General features: G+C 41.1%; 1 protein-coding gene across 10 annotated transcripts in view; it reads left to right on the top strand.

Annotated features, from left to right (window-relative positions):
* The window catches only part of hspg2 (heparan sulfate proteoglycan 2), a 516,773-nt gene that overhangs the window by 191,429 nt on the left and 305,090 nt on the right, over positions 1-20,254 (top strand). For all 10 annotated transcript variants that reach the window (XM_039755775.1, XM_039755773.1, XM_039755774.1 and 7 more), the window contains 3 exons: positions 8,731-8,840; positions 18,300-18,358; positions 18,893-19,053. In XM_039755775.1, the coding sequence (XP_039611709.1) occupies positions 8,731-8,840; positions 18,300-18,358; positions 18,893-19,053 (330 nt within the window). The remainder of the gene's footprint in view (positions 1-8,730; positions 8,841-18,299; positions 18,359-18,892; positions 19,054-20,254) is intronic.

Below are 20,254 nucleotides of genomic sequence, written 5' to 3'. Positions count from 1 at the left end.
TTTTGGGGTTCTCCCCTACTTTTTGAACCTCTGGACCTCAAAGAAAGCCATGATTGTGGGCCATTTTTGAATCATACAGTATATTGTGCAAGACATTACACCCTTATGGTAAAGAGTAAACCAGTAGGTGTCTTCAGAAAAAAATGGTCAGAAAAAGCAGACCTTGTGCCTGTCTCATCAACCAATGCTAGGAGTTAAACCCCAATGGGATACAAGGGGTAATAGTTACTTCTTATCACAAAATTTTCAAAATATAAGGATCAGTAATATAAACAATATGGAATGTTGTTTTATGCTATTTTGAGGTTGCTAATCATGAATATGATAATATTGTTGATATCTGATTCTTTACTTGTGGTCCTAGACCTAAAAGACTACAATCACATAACCAGGATGAAGTGACTCAAATCCAATTTTATGCCTTACCTTGACACAAATCTGATGTTTTCATGGTTGTGTGGGCACAGAAATCTAATCTTTTCAAATCAGATTTGAGTCACTTTTATAGATTGGATAAATACTGTATGTGATTTGTGGTCATGTTACATGAATGAGAACAGCCAGATCAGAATTTATGTCTTGTTTTGCCTATCTATATGCATTGGTTGAGCATTGTCATAATTATCCAGCATGTTAAAGGAACACTTTGAAAACACATCAGATCTCAATGGGAAAAAAAAAAATCCTGCTGGATCTCTCTACTGATATGGACTGGGTAATGTGTCAGGAACAAAAGGATGCCACATCGTTTGATGGAAATGAAAACTATCAACCTACAGAGGGCTGAATTCAAAGACACCCCGAAAATCAAAGTGAAAACATGATGCGGCAGGATAGTCCATTTTGCTGAAATTTTATTGCAGCAACTCAAAATCCTAGTCAGTAATTTGTATGCTTGTATGCATGTCTGACAATGTCAGGGCATGCTCCTAATGAGATGATGGAATGTGTCCTGGAGGATGTCCTTCCAGATCTGGACCAGGGCATCACTGAGCTCCTGGACAGTCTGAGATGCAACCAGACAGCGTCTGATGGACTGAAATATAATGTCTCAGAGGTGTTCTATTGGATTTAGGTCAGGCGAGCGTGGGAGCCAGTCAATGGTATCAATTCCTTCATCCTCCAGTGAACTGCCTGCATACACTCACCACATGAGGCTGGGCATTGTCGTACACCAAGAGGAACCCAGGGCCCACTGCATCAGCATAGGGTCTGACAATGGGTCCAAGGGTTTCATCCCGATACCTAATGGCAGTCAAGGTGCCATTGTCTAGCCTGTAGAGGTCTGTGCATCCCTCCATGGATATGCCTCCCTAGACCATCACTGACTCACCACCAAACTAGTCATGCTGAACGATGTTACAGGCAGCATAACGTTCTCCATGACTTCTCCAGAACCTTTCATGCTCAGGGTGAACCTGCACTGATCTGTGAAAAGCACAGGGTGCCATTGGTGGACGTATTTATGTGTCATCCTGGAGAAGATGGACTGCCTGTGCAACCTCTGTAGGGTCCCAGTATCGCCTCTTGATACGAGTAGTGACACTGACCATAGCCAAATGCAAAACCAGTGAAAAAACAGTCAGAAAAGATGAGGAGGGAAAAATGTCAGTGGCCTCCACCTGTCAAACCATTCCTGCTTTGGGGGTCGTCTCATTGCTGCCCCTCTAGAGCACCTTTTGTTCATTTCATTAACACCAAAGCAGCTGAAACCGAATAACAACCTCCACTACTACTTAGCTGACCAGATCAATAGCCCAGAAGTGTCATTGACTTGAAAAGTATCCCTTTAATTTTTTTGAGCACTGTATGAAAAAATGATAATTTTCAAACATGCAAGTATTGCAAGCGTGTGTCCTCTCGTTTTAGACTATTTCATGGTCAGTGATTATGAATATGATGTTATGTTTGATTTTTGGTCCTTTTTGAGCTCTCTGTGAATCTCAGTCAGTGGGTTTAAATTGTCTCATTTCTATTGCAATCGAGAATGGACTTTATATTGACACTGTGGACTCTAGGGGTCGCTGTTGCCCCATTGAACCCACCAGACAGACGTCCCAGACACACTTATAAAAGCACAATGAAGATTTATTAATAATTTTTCTTCAATAAAGTGCCCAAAGCACCTCACTCTCCACAATTCTCAATAATAATCACAATAATCAACAAAATACAATCCTCCAACTCCCAGCAGCTCCGTCACACACCATCCCAACTCCGGCTCGGTGTGCTGGGGTTTCCCACAGTCCTTTTAAAGTATTTCTTCTCCGGGTCAATTCCACATCTTCCTTCATCAAGTGCCTCGGAAGTATTACGGGCTTCTGTCCTCGTGACCCTGAAGCACTTCCGGGGTGGTGCAATCATAAAAGTCCCCGGGTTCTTAGTGAGCGCCCCATGGCGGCACCCAGCAGGGCTGAAGAGATGGACTGCATGTCCCATGCTGCCCTGCGGGAATCCAAGGAGCCATTTCTATCCAGGGGAGCTGCCATCTAGCGTTTCTAGCGCTCCAGTTGAGGGACGTCCTGTCCAGACTGAAATGCCGGCCGTCCCTCGCAACACACATAATAATATTTAAAATATTTAATGCAACTATTCTTGTTTACAGTCTTATGTACTTTTACCTCATGAGCATGAACACTTTGAATTAGGATGGCTTACGCTAATGCAGACTTTTTTGTTGTTCAGTTTTTCAAAAGTCTAAAACCCTTGCAAACAGCGGGTACCTCAGCTAGAACAAATGCAAACAGCATGAAGCAAGCAAATACCTTAGATAAAAGAAGGTACACTAAAGGTTGCAAAAATGCACATGAAAGTGACTCTATTTCAAAAGCCAAAAAAACTTATGAAATCCTTTTATTGATTTAGAACAGAAGTACGAGGTGGCTCACTCAGTTAACCTTTCCAAGCTTCTAATTGGCTTCTTGTCGCACGGGGCTCACTTTGAAATCTCTGAGTCGGCAGACTGCTTGCTGACCTGTGTGGCTGGGGGTCAGGCGGAGTCTGCTCAGTCAGCCTTTTGTTTGATTCTCCAATGCCTTCCGTGCCGCCGCCCCTTCTCACAGCACAAAACAGTTACAGTTCTGAAGAGGAAAATTATTCTTTGAATAAAGCTTTTGAAAGGAGTTCTTACTCAAATCTTAATATCTTCTTTGACCAGCTCATGGAAAAAGTGAGTGGGCTGAATTAAGGGCTGCAGGCAGTGACCGCGGTCTTGTGTACACTTTGATTCGTTCCTAAGTCTGCACGATGGGCAACTTTCCGAAAGCCTTCACTTACAGAATATACTGTCTGCTCGGTTGCTTTCAAACCAGGCATGTTGCTGGCACCGGGACACCTGGCAAACAATCTCATGAGGTTTGCTGCATCTCTGACTTCTGGATACCCAGAAGACAAGAGGGATTTTGGCAAAGTCATGGGGTGAGTTTCACAACTAATTAAAAGAAGAAGACCTTGTGCTCTGTAGAGCCAGCCCGGACACGTCACAGTCTCCCAAAACCAGACTACAACAGTCTTCACAATATATCAGGATTGGCTGATTGGCATAAGTATCCACATTCTTGGCAGCAGCTGGGACATTGCAGCAGCCTGTCCATCACTCAGCGTTAGAGAATAGTGATCAATCTCCCTGGTCTGAAATCCTAAAGTGGGCTCTGTCCCAACTTGTGACTGAGAATAGTTCTCATTGTAGGTGAAGGGGAGGGAGAATGCATTACTCTACTTGGATTGCTTGCCTCCTACAAGTGGAGCTGGCAGTGTGCTTCTTGTGAGAGGCGCAGCTGGACACTGATGTCATGTTGACTTCTGGAATCTGGGAGAGCGCAGCAGAGGCTGGACACGCTGGAGATTGCTTAAAAATAAGCCTGACCTTTCAGATTTAATTAGGAGCCCCATGTTTACGCTCCTGCAGCTGCAGATGTTTGCCTAATGAGGTGATTTCTAAATTAACCCTTAACATCCTGCTCTAATTTAATAATCGAGGTCAGGCCCCCTGGTTGGCCTAACACCCCGCCACTGTCTGTGTACTGGTTTTCAATTTATTTTTATATGAGAGACATTCAAAAAGTTTCAGCATTTTTTTTAAACTCTTATTTATTAAGAATTTCAAAAACAAATGACATCAATTTCCTACACAGTCACCTTCCTTTGCAATGCAATTTTCCCAGTGTCGTACCAACTTTTTAATGCCCAATTACAACTCCTCCCGCCTTCACCATTTCCAATCAGAATATAAAGGTGCAGAAACTTTTTGAGCATCTCTTGTATATATATCTTTTATTTTATATATATATATATATATATATATATATATATATATATATATATATATATATATATATATATATACAGTACAGGCCAAAAGTTTGGACACACCTCCTCATTCAATGTGTTTTCTTTATTTTCATGACCATTTACAGCACTCCATCACTCTCCTTCTTGGTCAAATAGCCCTTACACAGCCTGGAGGTATGTTTGGGGTCATTGTCCTGTTGAAAAATAAATGATTGTCCAACTAACCTGACTTCTGCACAACACAACTGCTGGTCCCAACCCCATTGATAAAGCAAGAAATTCCACTAAATAACCCTGATAAGGCACACCTGTGAAGTGAAAACCATTTCAGGTGACTACCTGTTGAAGCTCATCAAGAGAATGCCAAGAGTGTGCAAAGCAGTAATCAGAGCAAAGGGTGGCTATTTTGAAGAAACTAGAATATAAAACATGTTTTTAGTTATTTCACCTTTTTTTGTTAAGTACATAACTCCACATGTGTTCATTCATAGTTTTGATGCCTTCAGTCATAAAATTAAGAAAACACATTGAATGAGGAGGTGTGTCCAAACGTTTGGCCTTTACTATATATATTTTTATATATATATATATATATATATAGTGGCGGACGGCTGGGCTCATGCCCAGTCAGGACGCCTGGAAGATTGAAGGACCGGGAGAGGAGCAGTACCTCACCTGGAACACGAGAAGGCAGCCACCCTAGTGGGTTTTGGGGCCTGGATGGCTCAGAAGTCATGGTATGTAGCACTTCCACCACACCAGGAAGTGCTGCCGGACCAGGAAGCAGGTACCCTTGGAGTGCTTCCAGGTGCCCATGCAGCACTTCCGCCACACCAGGAAGTGCTGCAGGAAGGTCATCAGGGAGCACCTGGAGTACATCTATGTGCGTTATAAAAGGGGCCGCCTCACTCTATTCGAAAAGCCAGACTTGGGTGAAAGAGGATGGAACTTGCGAGGAGTGGGGTAGAGGCGGCAATAGAGAGAAGAAGAGAAAGGACTGTGAGTTATTTGTGGTGAGTTGTGCACGGTGTGTGAAGTGCATAGAACTGTAAAGATGAGAACTAAAAATAAAAACCGTGAATTTGTGCAAGTGTGCCTCTTGTGTCTGTCTGTGCCAGGTTAAGCACTGGTATAGCGTCATCTACTGTCACAATAAATTTTATATATTTCAAACTGAGAATCTGCAGGTGGGTGTTGTAACAATTTGCATTATTATCAATCACAAAGCATTCAAACCATAATTAATTTTCTCAATGGAGTTTGCACTTTTTCTTTGTGTTTACATGGGTTTACGCTGGAGCACTTTTTCCCCCAGAGTGCATAAACAAGCATTTGAATTGGGAGTCTATCCTGAATCCGCGTGACTTGTTATGGACTGGCTTCTAGTGTAAAAATTGCCCTCTGTCTTATACCACTAGACAATATCACATTACACAACTTCTGCTCATGGGATATGTCAGATTTGCCCACCATACACTCTTAAAAATAAAGGTGCCAGAGTGGTCCTTCAAAGCCATTCTATAGGGGATCTATTTTTAGTTCCCAAAAGACCCATCCACATAAAGGTACCAGAAAGGATTTTCATTATTTTAAATGTGTAACAGGCTACATACAGTAAATAACCATAAATAAATGGTAACGGATTTGTGCAGTACCAGTTGGTCATGATTTTATGATGATGAATCTTACCGCAGGCTAAATCCAGTTTTTCTTAATCTGTTAGTGTCCTGAAGCCTTTTTTTTCCTACATATTATGAAGTTTTTTAAAGCACAAAGTACCAACTTCATATGCAAAGAACACATCTCAGAATGAAATGGTGCTTTGCCAAGCAATAGCTCTGTGAGGAACCACACAACCTGGTAAAGAACCATATGGTGCCATGTAGTGAGTGTAGTTATTGATCTCATCGCTGGACCATGTCAGTTTAAACAACTGCAGGTCACTGTCCATATCACATTTAGTGATCGCGTGCTGACCATCTTTTTTCTGACAGCCAATAATGTCCTGCCTGACGGCGCTGATACTGTGTAAAGGGTTAGCAGGTACGGTGAGTTCAGCCTTAATCTCTGCCTCTTTTTTATTTTTCCCATTCTGTAGTGGAATTTGAAACAACAGACAGGCAGCTTCTGTTCTATTTGCGAGGTCTAAAACACCTGCGTTCCTTATTCCTTATGTGCATTGTACTTCTAGCATTCATTGGTTGTCAGATCTCATGCCTACAAAGCCCACACCTACAACTAAAGACAAACTAGTTGAAGTCAGCCACTGTGTTTGTCACGTTAAGCGACTGCTGTCGTGTGAGCGTGGCGCCAGTTGCCTCCTACTTTGTAAGATTAAGTGAATGAAGGCTGTGACTACATAACACTGGAAAAATCTCATAATGTGTCTTATCCTTAAACTCTGGTAGAAAAGCAGGCTTAAAAATGAATTGAAGGCTGCAGAAAGTTGCCACGTATTAGAATCTTGATGATTTTCACATAAGCAAGCAGTATCAGTTTATGAATAGGAAACTAGCCACTGGCTCCAAAATAAATAGTTCTGCACATTTTTAAATCTCTCTATTATAAAAAAAAATCTTGCAATGAGAGAGAGAGAGACACTTTCACTTCCTGCAAGACAGACAAGTCACGTCATACTTGCAACTTTTGGAAGCAAGTCCCGTGATACACATGCAGAGCAGGTTAGAGATAATGGAAGTAGGAACATTCGAAAGTCTCAAAAAACTGAAAATATTACTCGGTGAAATAATCGAACAGCGAAAAGAGATCGAATATTCAGGTGCTGTACAGGCTTTTAAACGTTTGAAATGCAGATCACGTGGCACGGCAGCAGCAGCAGCAATCCAGCAGCTGATCGAGCAAAGAGGAGGTAAAAAAAATAACAACTGTTATCTGTTTCCCATTGTACCACCGTTTAAGAGGGGTTTTGGGGGAGTGACCGCATCTTTTGGTGTGCATTCAGCCCTCCTCTTCACAACGATGCATAGCACTGGCTTTTGGAATGAAGGGGTATGTGAGTGAAGTTCAGATCACGTGGCACGGCAGCAGAGGTAATCCAGTAGCTAATCAAGCAAAGAGGAGGTTAAAAAAAACTGTTTCCCATTGTACTACCGATTAAGAGGGGTTTTGGGGGAGTGACCGCATCTTTTGGTGTGCATTCAGCCCTCCTCTTCACAACGATGCATAGCACTGGCTTTTGGAATGAAGGGGTATGTGAGTGAAGTTCAGATCACGTGGCACGGCAGCAGAGGTAATCCAGTAGCTAATCAAGCAAAGAGGAGGTTAAAAAAAACTGTTTCCCATTGTACTACCGATTAAGAGGGGTTTCGGAGGAGCGGTTGCATCTCCTTGGGATTCGTTCAGCCCCCCTCTTCACAGCGGCGCGTAGTGCTGGCGGGGGGGGAAGGGGTATGTGAGCGAAGCTCAGATCATGTGGCACGGCACAGCAGCAATCCAGTAGCTGATGGAGCAAAGAGGAGATAAAAAATCATCTATCTGTTTCCCATTGTATCACTGTTTAAGAGGGGCTTCAGAGGACCGGTTGCGTCTTCTTGGGGTGTGTTCAGCCCCCCCTACACAACGCCGCATAGTGCTGGGGGGGCAGGAAGGGGTGGCAAGCGAAGTAAGCGGGGGCAAAGCCCCCTAGTATGTAATAATATCAAAATGTAATTTTGTTTGCTTTTAAATCACAAGCTGTTTTCTGTTGTAAAAATGAGCAATTATAAAAACAGATGTTGTGTCTTTGAAATCAACATAAAAATCCTCCTTGCCTTCTCTTGCTGACTGATTTCTTACACCAGTATCCCGACTTGGCATTCCCATGTTTTCCAGGTAAACAAAAAGGGTACGGAGATTTAGAGAATTAACTACCTCTCATTTTATCTGCCTGAATGAGAATGCGAAGAGCTGGATGCCAGCTGTTAGCCAAGTTTGCGTAACTTTTGATTAGCTGGATGAGTAATGAAGGTCACATAATCTGAAACATTTTGTTAGCTTGAATTAGAGTATGTTGGAGTGCCCCCTTGTGTTCAGTTTTGTTATGTTTAGTCTCTATCTAGCCCAATACTTAAACTTTGTAAAGATGTTAGAATGATGATTTCCATGTGTACTGGGATTACAGTTTTGCTTACAATCTTGATGTCAGTAGAGTTTTATGTGATTTGTCAAATTTCCTTTTGTCAGATGATGTAATGATATGCATCACAGTCCTTGGCTCAATTTCTGTATTTCTGTTTGCTGCTGTTAGTCTTGTTTAAGCTAACTTCAATTTTTCTTCAGGTGCCCAGCAACCCTGGATTAGATGAGTTTCAAAATGGTTGTATGGCCTTTGAAAAATGAATCGCTTTCTGCTAAGTGTAAAGTGTGCCCCTTTTTCATTTAAACACATGCTGTTCTTTTGCTTGAGTTTTGAAAACATTTTCTTCCTTTTTTATTCTGCAGTTTATTACCGGGCCCTTGTAAACTTTACCAACTCCATCGACTTTGTGCCAGCACTGGAAGACATTACATCCACAGAGTTCCAAGAAGTGTCAGAGGCCGTAGTTGATACGGTGAGTACTGGCATTATAGATCCTTCCTAACAGATGTATAGCCGTTACAACAATAACACCTTTAATGTCTTCGGCACATTTTCATATACAGAATATAGCTTGAAGAGATTTACAAGATGTCAGTGACATTTTATACAAGGAAAGAAAAAACAAATTAAAATTAGATAGGAATTGTTAGAGGTTGTTGTTAGCTGCAACTCCACTGTGTGTCTGGAATGAAGTGGACGATGGTAGTTCATTGAGGCAAATACGGTGGAGATGATCTGATAAACCTCCAGCAGCACCAGTTTATCATTTATTACAAATAATTTGAAATGGAGGTATTTGGTAGTGCTGCTGTTTCGTTCACAGAAGATATGATTTGATTTCTGGCCTTATCACAGCCTTTGGGGAGTTTTCATGTTCTCTGCCTGTCTGAGTACTACTTTATTGCTGTATTTATTATGTGCCCCCTAAGAGTTTTTATGTAGTCCATTTCCTAATCACTGCACTGAGACAGTGGTGAGGTCTGCTTTAGGAGTGATGGATGCGTTTAAGGTTGACATGGGATTACATCAGGGATCGGCTCTGAGCCCTTTCTTATTTGCAACGGAGCAATGGTGATGGACAGGTTGACAGAGGAGTGCCCATGGACTTTGATGTTTGCGCATGACATTGTGATCTGTAGTGAGTGTAGGGAACAGGTAGAGGAGACCCTGGAGAGGTGGAGATATGCTCTAGAGAGGAGAGAAAAGATGGTCAATAAGACCAAGACTAGGGTTGTCCCTTATATACGCTGGGACATGTCCCATACTTGATAATTTTGTCCCCTGTCCCATACTGACCTTTCAGGGACACCCAAATGTCCCGTATTCAGTTTATTTTCAAATTTTGTAATAAAAATATATTTTTACTACCTTCTTACGGTACTTAGTTGTAACTTGATAAGTAATTATACTTTCTTTTCTCAGATCCTCTTGATTAAAATAACCCAAATGTAACGAGGAAACTCATGTTTGCTGCTTGTTTGTAACTTGTTCATTTGCAATGGTTGGCCGAGGACAGCAATACTCTTACTGTTTTGCTCTCCAGCCTCGCTGCTAAGCAGTTCTGGATCAGCATTGCAACATACAATGGCTGTCAACAAAGTGTGTTGTTACTACTTGCCACAGACCACTTTTTTTTCTAACTGCCTGCATTAAATAATAATAATATTTCTCTGTTGTCTGTATTAAATAAATATTTTCAAATGATTTCATGCCCTGTGGTGGGCTGGCGCCCTGCCCAGGGTTTGTTTTCTGCCTTGCGCCCTGTGTTGGCTGGGATTGGCTCCAGCAGACCCCCGTGACCCTGTAGTTAGGATAAAGTGGGTTGGATGATGGATAAATGAAATGGTTCCACTTTTACTAGTTATTTTTTTAGCTTGTGTTAAATAATTTTCAAATGATTTTACTTTTGTTTTCCTCATAACCCATTAGAATCCTTGCTTTATGTTTTTAACTTATGTCTCTACTTTTATATAAGATACTGTATTGGTCTGGTGTGTAGGGGGCATGTATAAATGTATATATACAGTAATATAGAGAGAGATTTTAAGAGTGTCCCGTATTTCTAATTTTCTAATCTGGCAACTCTAATCAAGACAGAATACATGTGTGTCAATGAGAGGGAGGTCAGTGCAATGGTGAGGATGCAAGGAGTAGAGTTGGCGAAGGTGGAGGAGTTTAAATACTTGGGATCAACAGTACAGAGTAATGGGGAGTGTGGAAGAGAGGTGAAAAAGAGTGCAGGTAGGGTGGAATGGGTGGAGAAGAGTGTCAGGTGATTTGTGACAGACAGATATCAACAAGAGTGAAGGGAAGGTCTACAGGACGGTAGTGAGACCAGCTATGTTATATGGGTTGGAGATGGTGGCACTGACCAGAAAGAAGGAGAAAGAGCTGGAGGTGGCAAAGTTAAAGATGCTAACATTTGCATTGGGTGTGACGAGGATGGACAGGATTAGAAACAAAGACATTAGTGGGTCAGCTCAGGTTGGATGGTTGGGACACAGTCAGAGAGGTGAGATTGGGTTGGTTTGGACATTTGGAGTGGAGAGATGCTGAGTATATTGGGAGAAGGGTGGTGAGGATAGAGCTGCCAGGGAAGAGGAAAAGAGGAAGGCCTAAGTGAAGGTTTATGGATGTGGTGAGAGAGGACATGCAGGTGATGGGTGTAACAGAACAAGATGCAGAGGACAGAAAGATATGGAAGAAGATGATCCACTGTGGCAACCCCTAACGGGAGCAGCAGAAAGAAGAAGCTCTCAGTTAATCTTTAGAATCTCAGACATGTTAAAAAGCTGCACTAGCAGTGTGGCACAGTGGTTAGTGCTGCTCCCTCACAAAACTGCAGATCCTGTGCAAATGTCTGTGCAGACCAGTGTTGTATAATAATGAAATAGAAATACTTGCGTATGCGTTGAGAATATTTCTAATTTACTTGACTATAAAATTTTTTGCCCACTTTCACTTTTACTTCACTATATTTTTAAAATCAAATGCTACTTTTACTTTTATTTCAGTTACTGCAATATTAAAACAGAAAACAAATGGACTATGTAAATCTGTGCAATGCTTTGATCAGTCAGATATCTAAAATATGGGCTTCACCCTCTTTCATTTGCACTGGCCAGATATTTACACAGTCATTCTACGCACACCTCGGTGCATCCCAAAAAATGAGGCGGGGCTGGATGTTTGCGACGTGCAGTGCCAGGGTTATGAGCTAGGTCAAGGGTGGGCAATGTCGGTCCTGGAGAGCCGCAGCAGCTACAGGTTTTCTATTCCAGCCCAATTGCTTAATTAGAAACCAATCCTTTTCATTTGCAGACCTTATTTAATTTTATGGCTTTTTGCTCTGCAATGTAAGGTCTTATATCTGAGGATATTATCCAAAAATGATTTGAAGCCTAAAAATGATCATTTTTCAGTCTGCCACATTTTTTATTATGTTTTTTATTAAGTCAAACAGTGCATGAAGATCACACACAGATGTAAATGGAAACAAGCGGATGGAGTACTGTTGACTGCTTTGTCATTTACATCTTATTGTTAATAAGGAGCCATTAAAACAGTAAATGCAGCAGTTTAAGATTGAAATAAGCAATTAAGGGTGGAGAACCTTAACAAGCGAGACCACTAAAATGAAGCATCAAAATGTCACTTGAGCAATACGTGCTTCATTAGCAATAATTGACTTCTCATTAAAAAAAACTGAGTTGGAACAAAAACCTGCGGCCACTGACTGACATTGCCCACCCCTGAGACGGGCACATAATCCTCAAGTGGTTCCAAAAAGCACCTTTAAAAATGCCCACTAGAGGGGGATATGCCATCAAACCCCAGGTGGATAACAGTGCAAATACAGGATTTTTATATTAAAAAAAATTTGTAACAGAATGCTCAGTAGCACAAGAACCTCTGTGGAGCACAAATAGAAATTGCCTGAAAGGGTAAACAGTCCCAATACAGAATCCAAAAGTCAAAAACAGAACACTGGTCTCAAAATCCAGAAATTCACAAAAAGGCACAAGGCATGGCAAAACACAATAGCTCGCCCACTCCATAGCACACTTACAACAGACCAGCAGGAACTGCTATGTAAGACCCTTCTGATTTATAGGGTGAAGGGTGATGGTGGTTACTGATTGGTGGGCCTGCCTCTTGGGGAACCACCCATGAAACACATGGGACATAAACAAGGCATCGATACATTACCAAAATAAAAAACAAAGAATCCAAATAATAAACACAACGAATGCTAATGTAAACAAAAGAATGAAAATTGAATAAAGACGACATAAAACAAAGATACAAGCCCTGACTGAAACATGACACCCAGTCAGCCATTTTCTGAGCTGATGCTGAGGTCGGCCTAACAGAGGTTAACCCACAATACATAAGACAGACCCATCTCCAGTTCAGACATTTCCCAATTGTGACAGGCCTGCTTATTGGTGACACACAATCCCAGTCTCAGTTATTTCCACAGCTGATGGTGAGCTCAGAAGCTGAACTCACGCTGGTGGCGAGGTGCTGTTGTGTGTCCACTCTGAATTCTACATTTCATAATCTGCAGATTTTTGTGCTGCAGGACACACTACACTTAAACACTGACTTGGTTACTGTCTTGTGAAGTTTGACATTATCCTCAAGGTAAAATGAGTTTTGTCTTAAATCTTGAGACATGTGGACTGGCTTCTCTATATTGTCCCATTGTGAGTGAATGTACTCTTCTTATGTGCACAGGTGTGAACTGAAGCCTCCACCAGGGTTGCATTCAGCCTTTTGCTGAGCTCAAACCTAAGTGGCAATGGCTGAATAAAAAAAATAACAGTAGTTTAAATAGTGATAATCATATTATCCATCCATTATCCAACCTGCTTTATCCTAACACAGGGTCACAGGGGTCAGCTGGAGCCAATCTCAGCCAGCACAGGGTGCAAGGCAGGGCACACGCACACACACACTAGGGACAATTTAGAATCGCCAGTCCACCTAACCTGCATGTCTTTGGACTGTGGGAGGAAACTGGAGCACCCGGAGGACACTCACGCAGACACAGCGAGAACATGGAAACTCCACGCAGGGAGGACCCGGGAAGCAAACCCAGGTCACCTTACTGCAAGGCAGCAGCGCTAACATTGCACTACCATGACTCCCTAATCATATTATGTGTTTCATCAAAGCTTTATTTCATATGGCACATTTGATGATGAACACTGCAAATCTCTTTATATTCTAAATAACACCTTTCCCAATTGGTACTGCTACTGACTTCTTTTGTAACCAGTGGTTCAGTTAACCACAAAGTGATTTTCAAAGCCATTCATTCACATTGCAAAAAGGTAAAAACAGTTGTTACGAACAGTGAATTCTTCAAACCTTAGCTTACACCACAAATCACATAAGTGATTGTTTGGGGTGAGATGACATAAAACTGCCTTTAGTTATGGCTTAAATTTAAATAAAAATTTTTTTTTTCATCACTGTAATGTTCTTTTAAAAAGATGTGGGCAGACCTGGCAAAGCTGTGAGACAATAAAATGGCTGGCAAAATAACTATCTAACTAAATTAAGATCTTATGAGAAGCTGCTATATAAAAAGTGGTGTGTTTAAGTGCCCGTATTTGCAGGTTCTTCCATTGTCTGTCCAAGTACTCCAGCTTTCATCGCACATTCTTAAAGATGTGGTTGTTGCCCTGAATGGCATTTCTAACTTGGCTGCGTGAGTATGAGTGTGAGTGTTTTTGCCTGTGTGAGCAGGCCCTATGAAGGACTGGTACCATACCTGTGCCTAATGCTGTTGGTTTGAGAATGTTGCTTTAGGGTTAAATCTCTAAGATCATTAACCTCCTTAGCATTATGTTTACCCCAGGAAAAATTAACCAAAAATGTTGATTTTTTTCAACAACAGAAGAATGTTATTATGTGTAACAGAAAAATGTAAATACCAAAATATCAACATAAATACAGTAGGAAAGGCATGTCGAGTGTTCACTGCTCTACTTTTGCGGATTTAGTACACGTCCTATGTGTGATATGAGTTGAAATAGTTTCAACACAAAGCCCAACATCACAAGCGTGTTTCTTTTCACACTTTTCTTTTCCTTGCACATAAGTGGGTAGAACAGGGGTCCTCAATCACGGTCTTGGAGGGCTGCAGTGGCTGCAGGTTTTTGCTCCATCCCAATTGCTTCATAAGAAGTACTTATTACTCATGTGACAACAACAACAACATTTATTTATATAGCACATTTTCATACAAACAGTAGCTCAAAGTGCTTTACATATTAAAGAATAGAAAAATGAAAGACACAATTATAAAACAAAATAAATCAACATTAATTAACATCGAATAAGAGTAAGGTTCAATGGCCAGGGGGGACAGAAAAACAAAAAACTCCAGACGGCTGGAGAAAAAATAAAATCTGTAGGGATTCCAGACCATGAGACCACCCAGTCCCCTCTGGGCATTCTACCTAATATAAATGAAACAGTCCTCTTTGGATTTAGGATTCTCACGGAAGGGCTTGATGATGATGATGGTCACGTAGACTTCTGCCTTTTAATCCGTCCATCATTGTTTGAGCATCATGAAGCTTTGAGTAGGTTGGTGATGGTGCAGGCCACCACCACAAAGAAACCGGAAAAAGAAACAGAAAAGAGAGTAGGGGTCAGTACAGATTTTAGAGCCACCATGAATAGTTATTTTGAGGAGATTAAACATATAGAGTATCAGGATTAAGTTAAATTAAGTTAAAGTGAAGTTATAGAAAGGCCATGTTAAAGTAATGTGTTTTCAGCAGTGTTTTAAAGTGCTCTACTGTATCAGCCTGGCGAATTCCTATTGGCAGGCTATTCCAGATTTTAGGTGCATAACAGCAGAAGGCCGCCTCACCACTTCTTTTAAGTTTTGTTCTTGGAATTCTAAGGAGACACTCATTTGAGGATCTGAGGTTACGATTTGGAATATAAGGTGTCAGACATTCCGATATATAAGATGGGGCGAGATTATTTAAGGCTTTATAAACCATAAGCAGAATTTTAAAGTCAATCCTGAATGACACAGGCAGCCAGTGTAGTGACTTTAAAACTGGAGAAATGTGTTTGGATTTTCTTTTCCTAGTTAGGATTCTAGCAGCTGCATTCTGCACTCGTTGCAAGTGATTTATATCTTTTTTGGGTAGACCCGAGAGGAGTGCATTACAGTAATCTAGTCGACTAAAAACAAACGCGTGATCTAATTTCTCAGCATCTTTCAGTGATATAAGCGGTCTAACTTTACTTATGTTTCTTAAGTGAAAAAATGCTGTCCTAATGATCTGATTAATATGCAATTTAAAATTCAGATTATAGTCAACAATCACCCCTAAGCTTTTTACCTCCGTCTTGACTTTTAATCCTAATGTATCCAGTTTATTTCTAATAGCCTCATTGTATCCATTATTGCTGATCACTAAAATTTCAGTTTTATCTTTATTTAACTTGAGAAAATTACTATTCATCCATTCTGAGATACTAGTCAGACATTCTGTTAGTGAATCAATAGAATCAGGGTCATCAGGAGCTATTGATAAGTACAGCTGTGTGTCATCAGCATAGCTGTGGTAGCTCACGTTGTGCCCTGAGATAATCTGACCTAACGGAAGCATGTAGATTGAGAAGAGCAGCGGACCCAGGATAGAGCCTTGTGGAACACCATATCGGATATCATGTGACTTTGAGTTGTAATTCCCACAACTAACAAAGAATTTTCTCCCTGTCAGATAGGATTCAAACCAATTTAAGACACTGCCAGAGAGGCCCACCCATTGACTAAGGCGATTTCTAAGAATATTATGATCAATGGTGTCAAATGCAGCACTCAGATCTAAGAGGATGAGAACAGATAAATGGCCTCTGTCTGCATTTACCCGCAAGTCATTTACTACTTTAACGAGTGCAGTTTCTGTGCTGTGATTTGTTCTAAAACCCCACTGAAATTTATCAAGAATAGCATGTTTATTTAGGTGGTCATTTAACTGCATAATGGCTGCCTTCTCTAGAACTTTACTTAAGAAAGGCAGATGTGACACTTCTGCTTCACTTTAGTTGTCTCGCTTGTTAAGATTTTGAACCCTTATTGCTTATTTTAGTCTTAACCTGCTGTATTCTTTGTTTTTAATTGCTCCTAATTAACAATAACATGCAAATGACAAAAGAGACCAGCATTTCTCCATTTAGCTTGTTACCATTTACACCTGTTTGTATACGTGCTTCCTGTCTTGCTATATGGTTGCGAGACATGGACACCATCCAGTGACCTGAGATGAAGACTGAACTCCTTTGGTACTGTGTCTCTGTGGAAAATCCTTAGGCTTTGGTTTGACTTTGTGTCGATTGAGCAGTTGCTCATGGAGTCCTGTATGAGGCACATTACTTGCATTTTGAGGGAGCGTCAGTTACGGCACTACAGCCATGTGGCACATTTACCTGAGGGTGATCCAGCTCACAGAATCCTCATTGTTGGGGACCTGAGTGGCTGGACCAGACCAAGGGGTCACCCACGTAACACTTGGCTGTGGCAGATAGAGGGTCATTTCAGATCGGAGGGTGGGACTAGTCCGCGTGTCTGCCTGGGGGGTTGCCAACCGGGATCCCGAATTGTTTTGTCTTGTAGTGGGTGAGGCAACGCACTGTACCAGTGCTTGCTCCCCAACTTGGCTTGACTTGTATTTATCATGCACTATTGGGTTTAATTAAATACTTGGAAGGAAAGTGAAGAGAAAAAAGTGAAGGACTGATAATTACTCATCCATTTTAGCCTTCAAATTATTTGGATGAAGAAACTCTAGGATATGAGAATGACCTGACATAGCAGAGTTAAAGCACTAACAAGCCATGAAATGAAATTATTGGCAAGAATTGCTTTTTAATTAAGCAACAAAAACCTGCAGCCACTGTGGCCCTCCAGGACTGTGACTGAGGACCCCTGGGGTAGAATGTCAGTGCCTGATCTACAGTACACAATTGATGCTCCCCTTGTGTTATTGTAGGCTACTACAGCACAAGCGTTAGTGACTTCCCCAATTCCTCTGACACGGACAATGAGGCTGCCGCATTGTAGACAGTGCTTAGGGGGCTGACTTCTTATATGTCCTTTCATAATCATTTTACCTTTTGGTCAAATCAAATACTGCAGGCATATCATGGTAGTTTGGTCGTACAGTGCTGTATCAAGCATCAGATTCGCTTTCCATGTCAATGTCTGATAACTAATTCACATTTTTAATCACTATCGCATGATTACTCTAATGGTTCGGTTTCAGGTTGTTCTAAAACTGTCGTTTATAGATTTTTGTTTGCCATTGTGTTTTTAGTTGGAGGCTCGACTCAAGCAATAGCTCAGTTTCAGTTCATTCTAAAACTGCCTTTATGGTTTTTCATTTGCTGTTGTGTTTTTAGTTGGAGGCTCCACTGCATCTATGAATATTGATGAGTTTTCTTAGACTGGCAAATTGCATTAAAATCAGATTTTTTTTTGCAGCACAATGTTATTTCATCCACTAGATGGAAGCAGAATACTGACCCGATTGTTACTCATGCTTAAAAACGTAAAATGGATCATTACACGTCACCCCAATTCTTACTCGTGTTTAACCGTAATTCCATAGAATTCCATGCCAGAGTCACACTCAGGGTTAACGCTAAGGAGGTTAACTGTTGCATTATTTTGTGGTTTCAATTGAGACTAAAGCCCATGGGATGATTTGTACAGAAAACCACTTCAAGCATACTTTAGAAAGCAAATGGTGTTCTGTTAAAACTCTTCAGTTGTGTGGTGATAGCTCTACTGTCTTGCTCAGTTGTTGAATATCACTGTTAATGTAAGAGAAGAAGGCAGAAAATTGGAATTCCCTGACTAAAACTTAACATTTGTTCATTTTATTTTTTTCAGCTTGAATCAGAATATCGGAAAATTCCTGGGGATCAGACAGTCAGCTTAGTCTTAATCAAGTAAGAAAATGGGTTTGTTTTTCATTGCCTTCTTTGTTCTGATAAAATAAGAAAATAATTTGAGAGTGCATTTTCACTTTTGTTAATGGAGAAGTAGACTTCTTTGAGCTGAGCAGACCCCTTGTTAACAACATCCACTTAGGAAAGACCCAGCTTTGAAGAATATCACAATATATGTACCACCCGCATTTACCACCTTCAGTGGCATTCAAGTATAAATTTGCTAGTTTGTCTGGTCCTTAGGAAGGGCACGCCCTGTGATAATCTCAACACCTAATTTATAAAGCCAACAGTAAAATCCAAAATAGGCGCTCAATGTTGGAATACACCTGTGTAAACTTTAAACTTTTACATGGCTTAAGATGAGATGGGGCCTGCACATGGCTAAGAAATGCATAGAAGGTGTTTCTGTACCATGATGAAGTGGCTGCTTTCAGGTGGCAATCCAGTGTTGCATTTAAATTGTAATATAAGTTATGAGCTGACTTTGACTGACTTTATACCTCTTTCCCTCACTTAATCACTTCATAACAGGGATATTCATGGAAGTGTTTTCGTGGAGTTGGATGTGGGTTCTGATTTTAATAGCAACGATCAGCAGATTGAAAGGGTGCTTTACTCAGTCATCAGGAGCGGCTCCATTGCTTCTTATGACACCTCAGTGACGGGCTTCCAGTTCCGACGGCTTGGAGAAGGTGAGTTTTACTCCTTGGATGCCTCTCTGGCTTTGAAATTATTTGTCCTTTGTGCAGCTTAGTGAATCTTTGTACCAATAACTAATTAAAGAGAAATCAGCCAGGTAGTGAACACTGTCATAAAAAGCTTTGTCAACAGAACACACTGTATTTTAAATAACAATTATTCTGTGTTTTCAAAACCCCTTAATAGCCAGCATTTAATGTTTATTTTTTACAGGTATTTGCTGTGAACATAAACCTGAACAACTTAATGTACTTTCTTAAAAGCTGTTTGATAAATCCTTTAGGAGAGTCCTTTATGGTGAAAACCATTTTTCTCTAGCCCCATTAATTGTAATAGCACAACACTCAACAAAGTAAATCCTTTTTAAATCATATACTGTACACTCACTGAACAATGTCTTAATAATATTGGGGAGTTGGGCTCCTTTTGCTCTCGAAACAGTCAGTCTGCGTGTCATGGATTCCACAAGATGTTCTGATTCTGGTCCACGTTGACCTGATTGCATCCCACAATTCATCAGCTCCACATTCATATCGCAGATCTCCTGTTGTACAACATCCCGATGGTGTTCTATTGGATTCAGATCCAGTGACAGAGAAGGGCACTGTAGAACACTGAACTCATTGTCATGGTCATGAATCCAGTTTGAGATGGCTTTTGCTTTGTGACGTGACACATTATCCTGCTGGATGTAGCCATTAGAAGATGGGTAAATTGTAGCCTTGAAGGGATGCAAATGGTTAGCAAAAATAATCAAATAGGTCATAACGTTCAAGCGTTGATTGATTGGTATTAATGGGCACAAAGTGTGCCAAGAAAACATTTCCCAAACCATTACACCACCATCACCAGCCTGGAGTGATGACACAAGTCAGGTTTGCTATTAGCACTAAATTTTGACCCTACCATCTGTGTGCCTCAGCAGAAATCAAGATTCTTCAGACCAGTTTGTGTAAACCTGTGCCCATTTCAGCCTCAGCTTTCTGTTCTTGGGTGACAGGAGTGGAACCCGGCGTGATCTTATACTGTTGCCGCCCACCTGCCTCAAGGTTTGACGTTCTGTGCATTCTGAGGTGATTTTCTGCTCAACACAGTTATACAGAGTGCTTATCTGAGCTACCCTTCTGCTCAGATCTCTCTCATCAACTAGGCATTTCAGCCCAAGGAACGTCCACGCGCTGGATGTTTTTTGCG

Source organism: Polypterus senegalus, chromosome 6, assembly GCF_016835505.1.
Source record: "Polypterus senegalus isolate Bchr_013 chromosome 6, ASM1683550v1, whole genome shotgun sequence".
Taxonomy (NCBI): Eukaryota; Metazoa; Chordata; class Cladistia; order Polypteriformes; family Polypteridae; genus Polypterus; species Polypterus senegalus.
The sequence above is the reverse complement of the archived record's forward strand: the minus strand, read 5'-3'. Positions and strand labels throughout refer to the sequence as shown.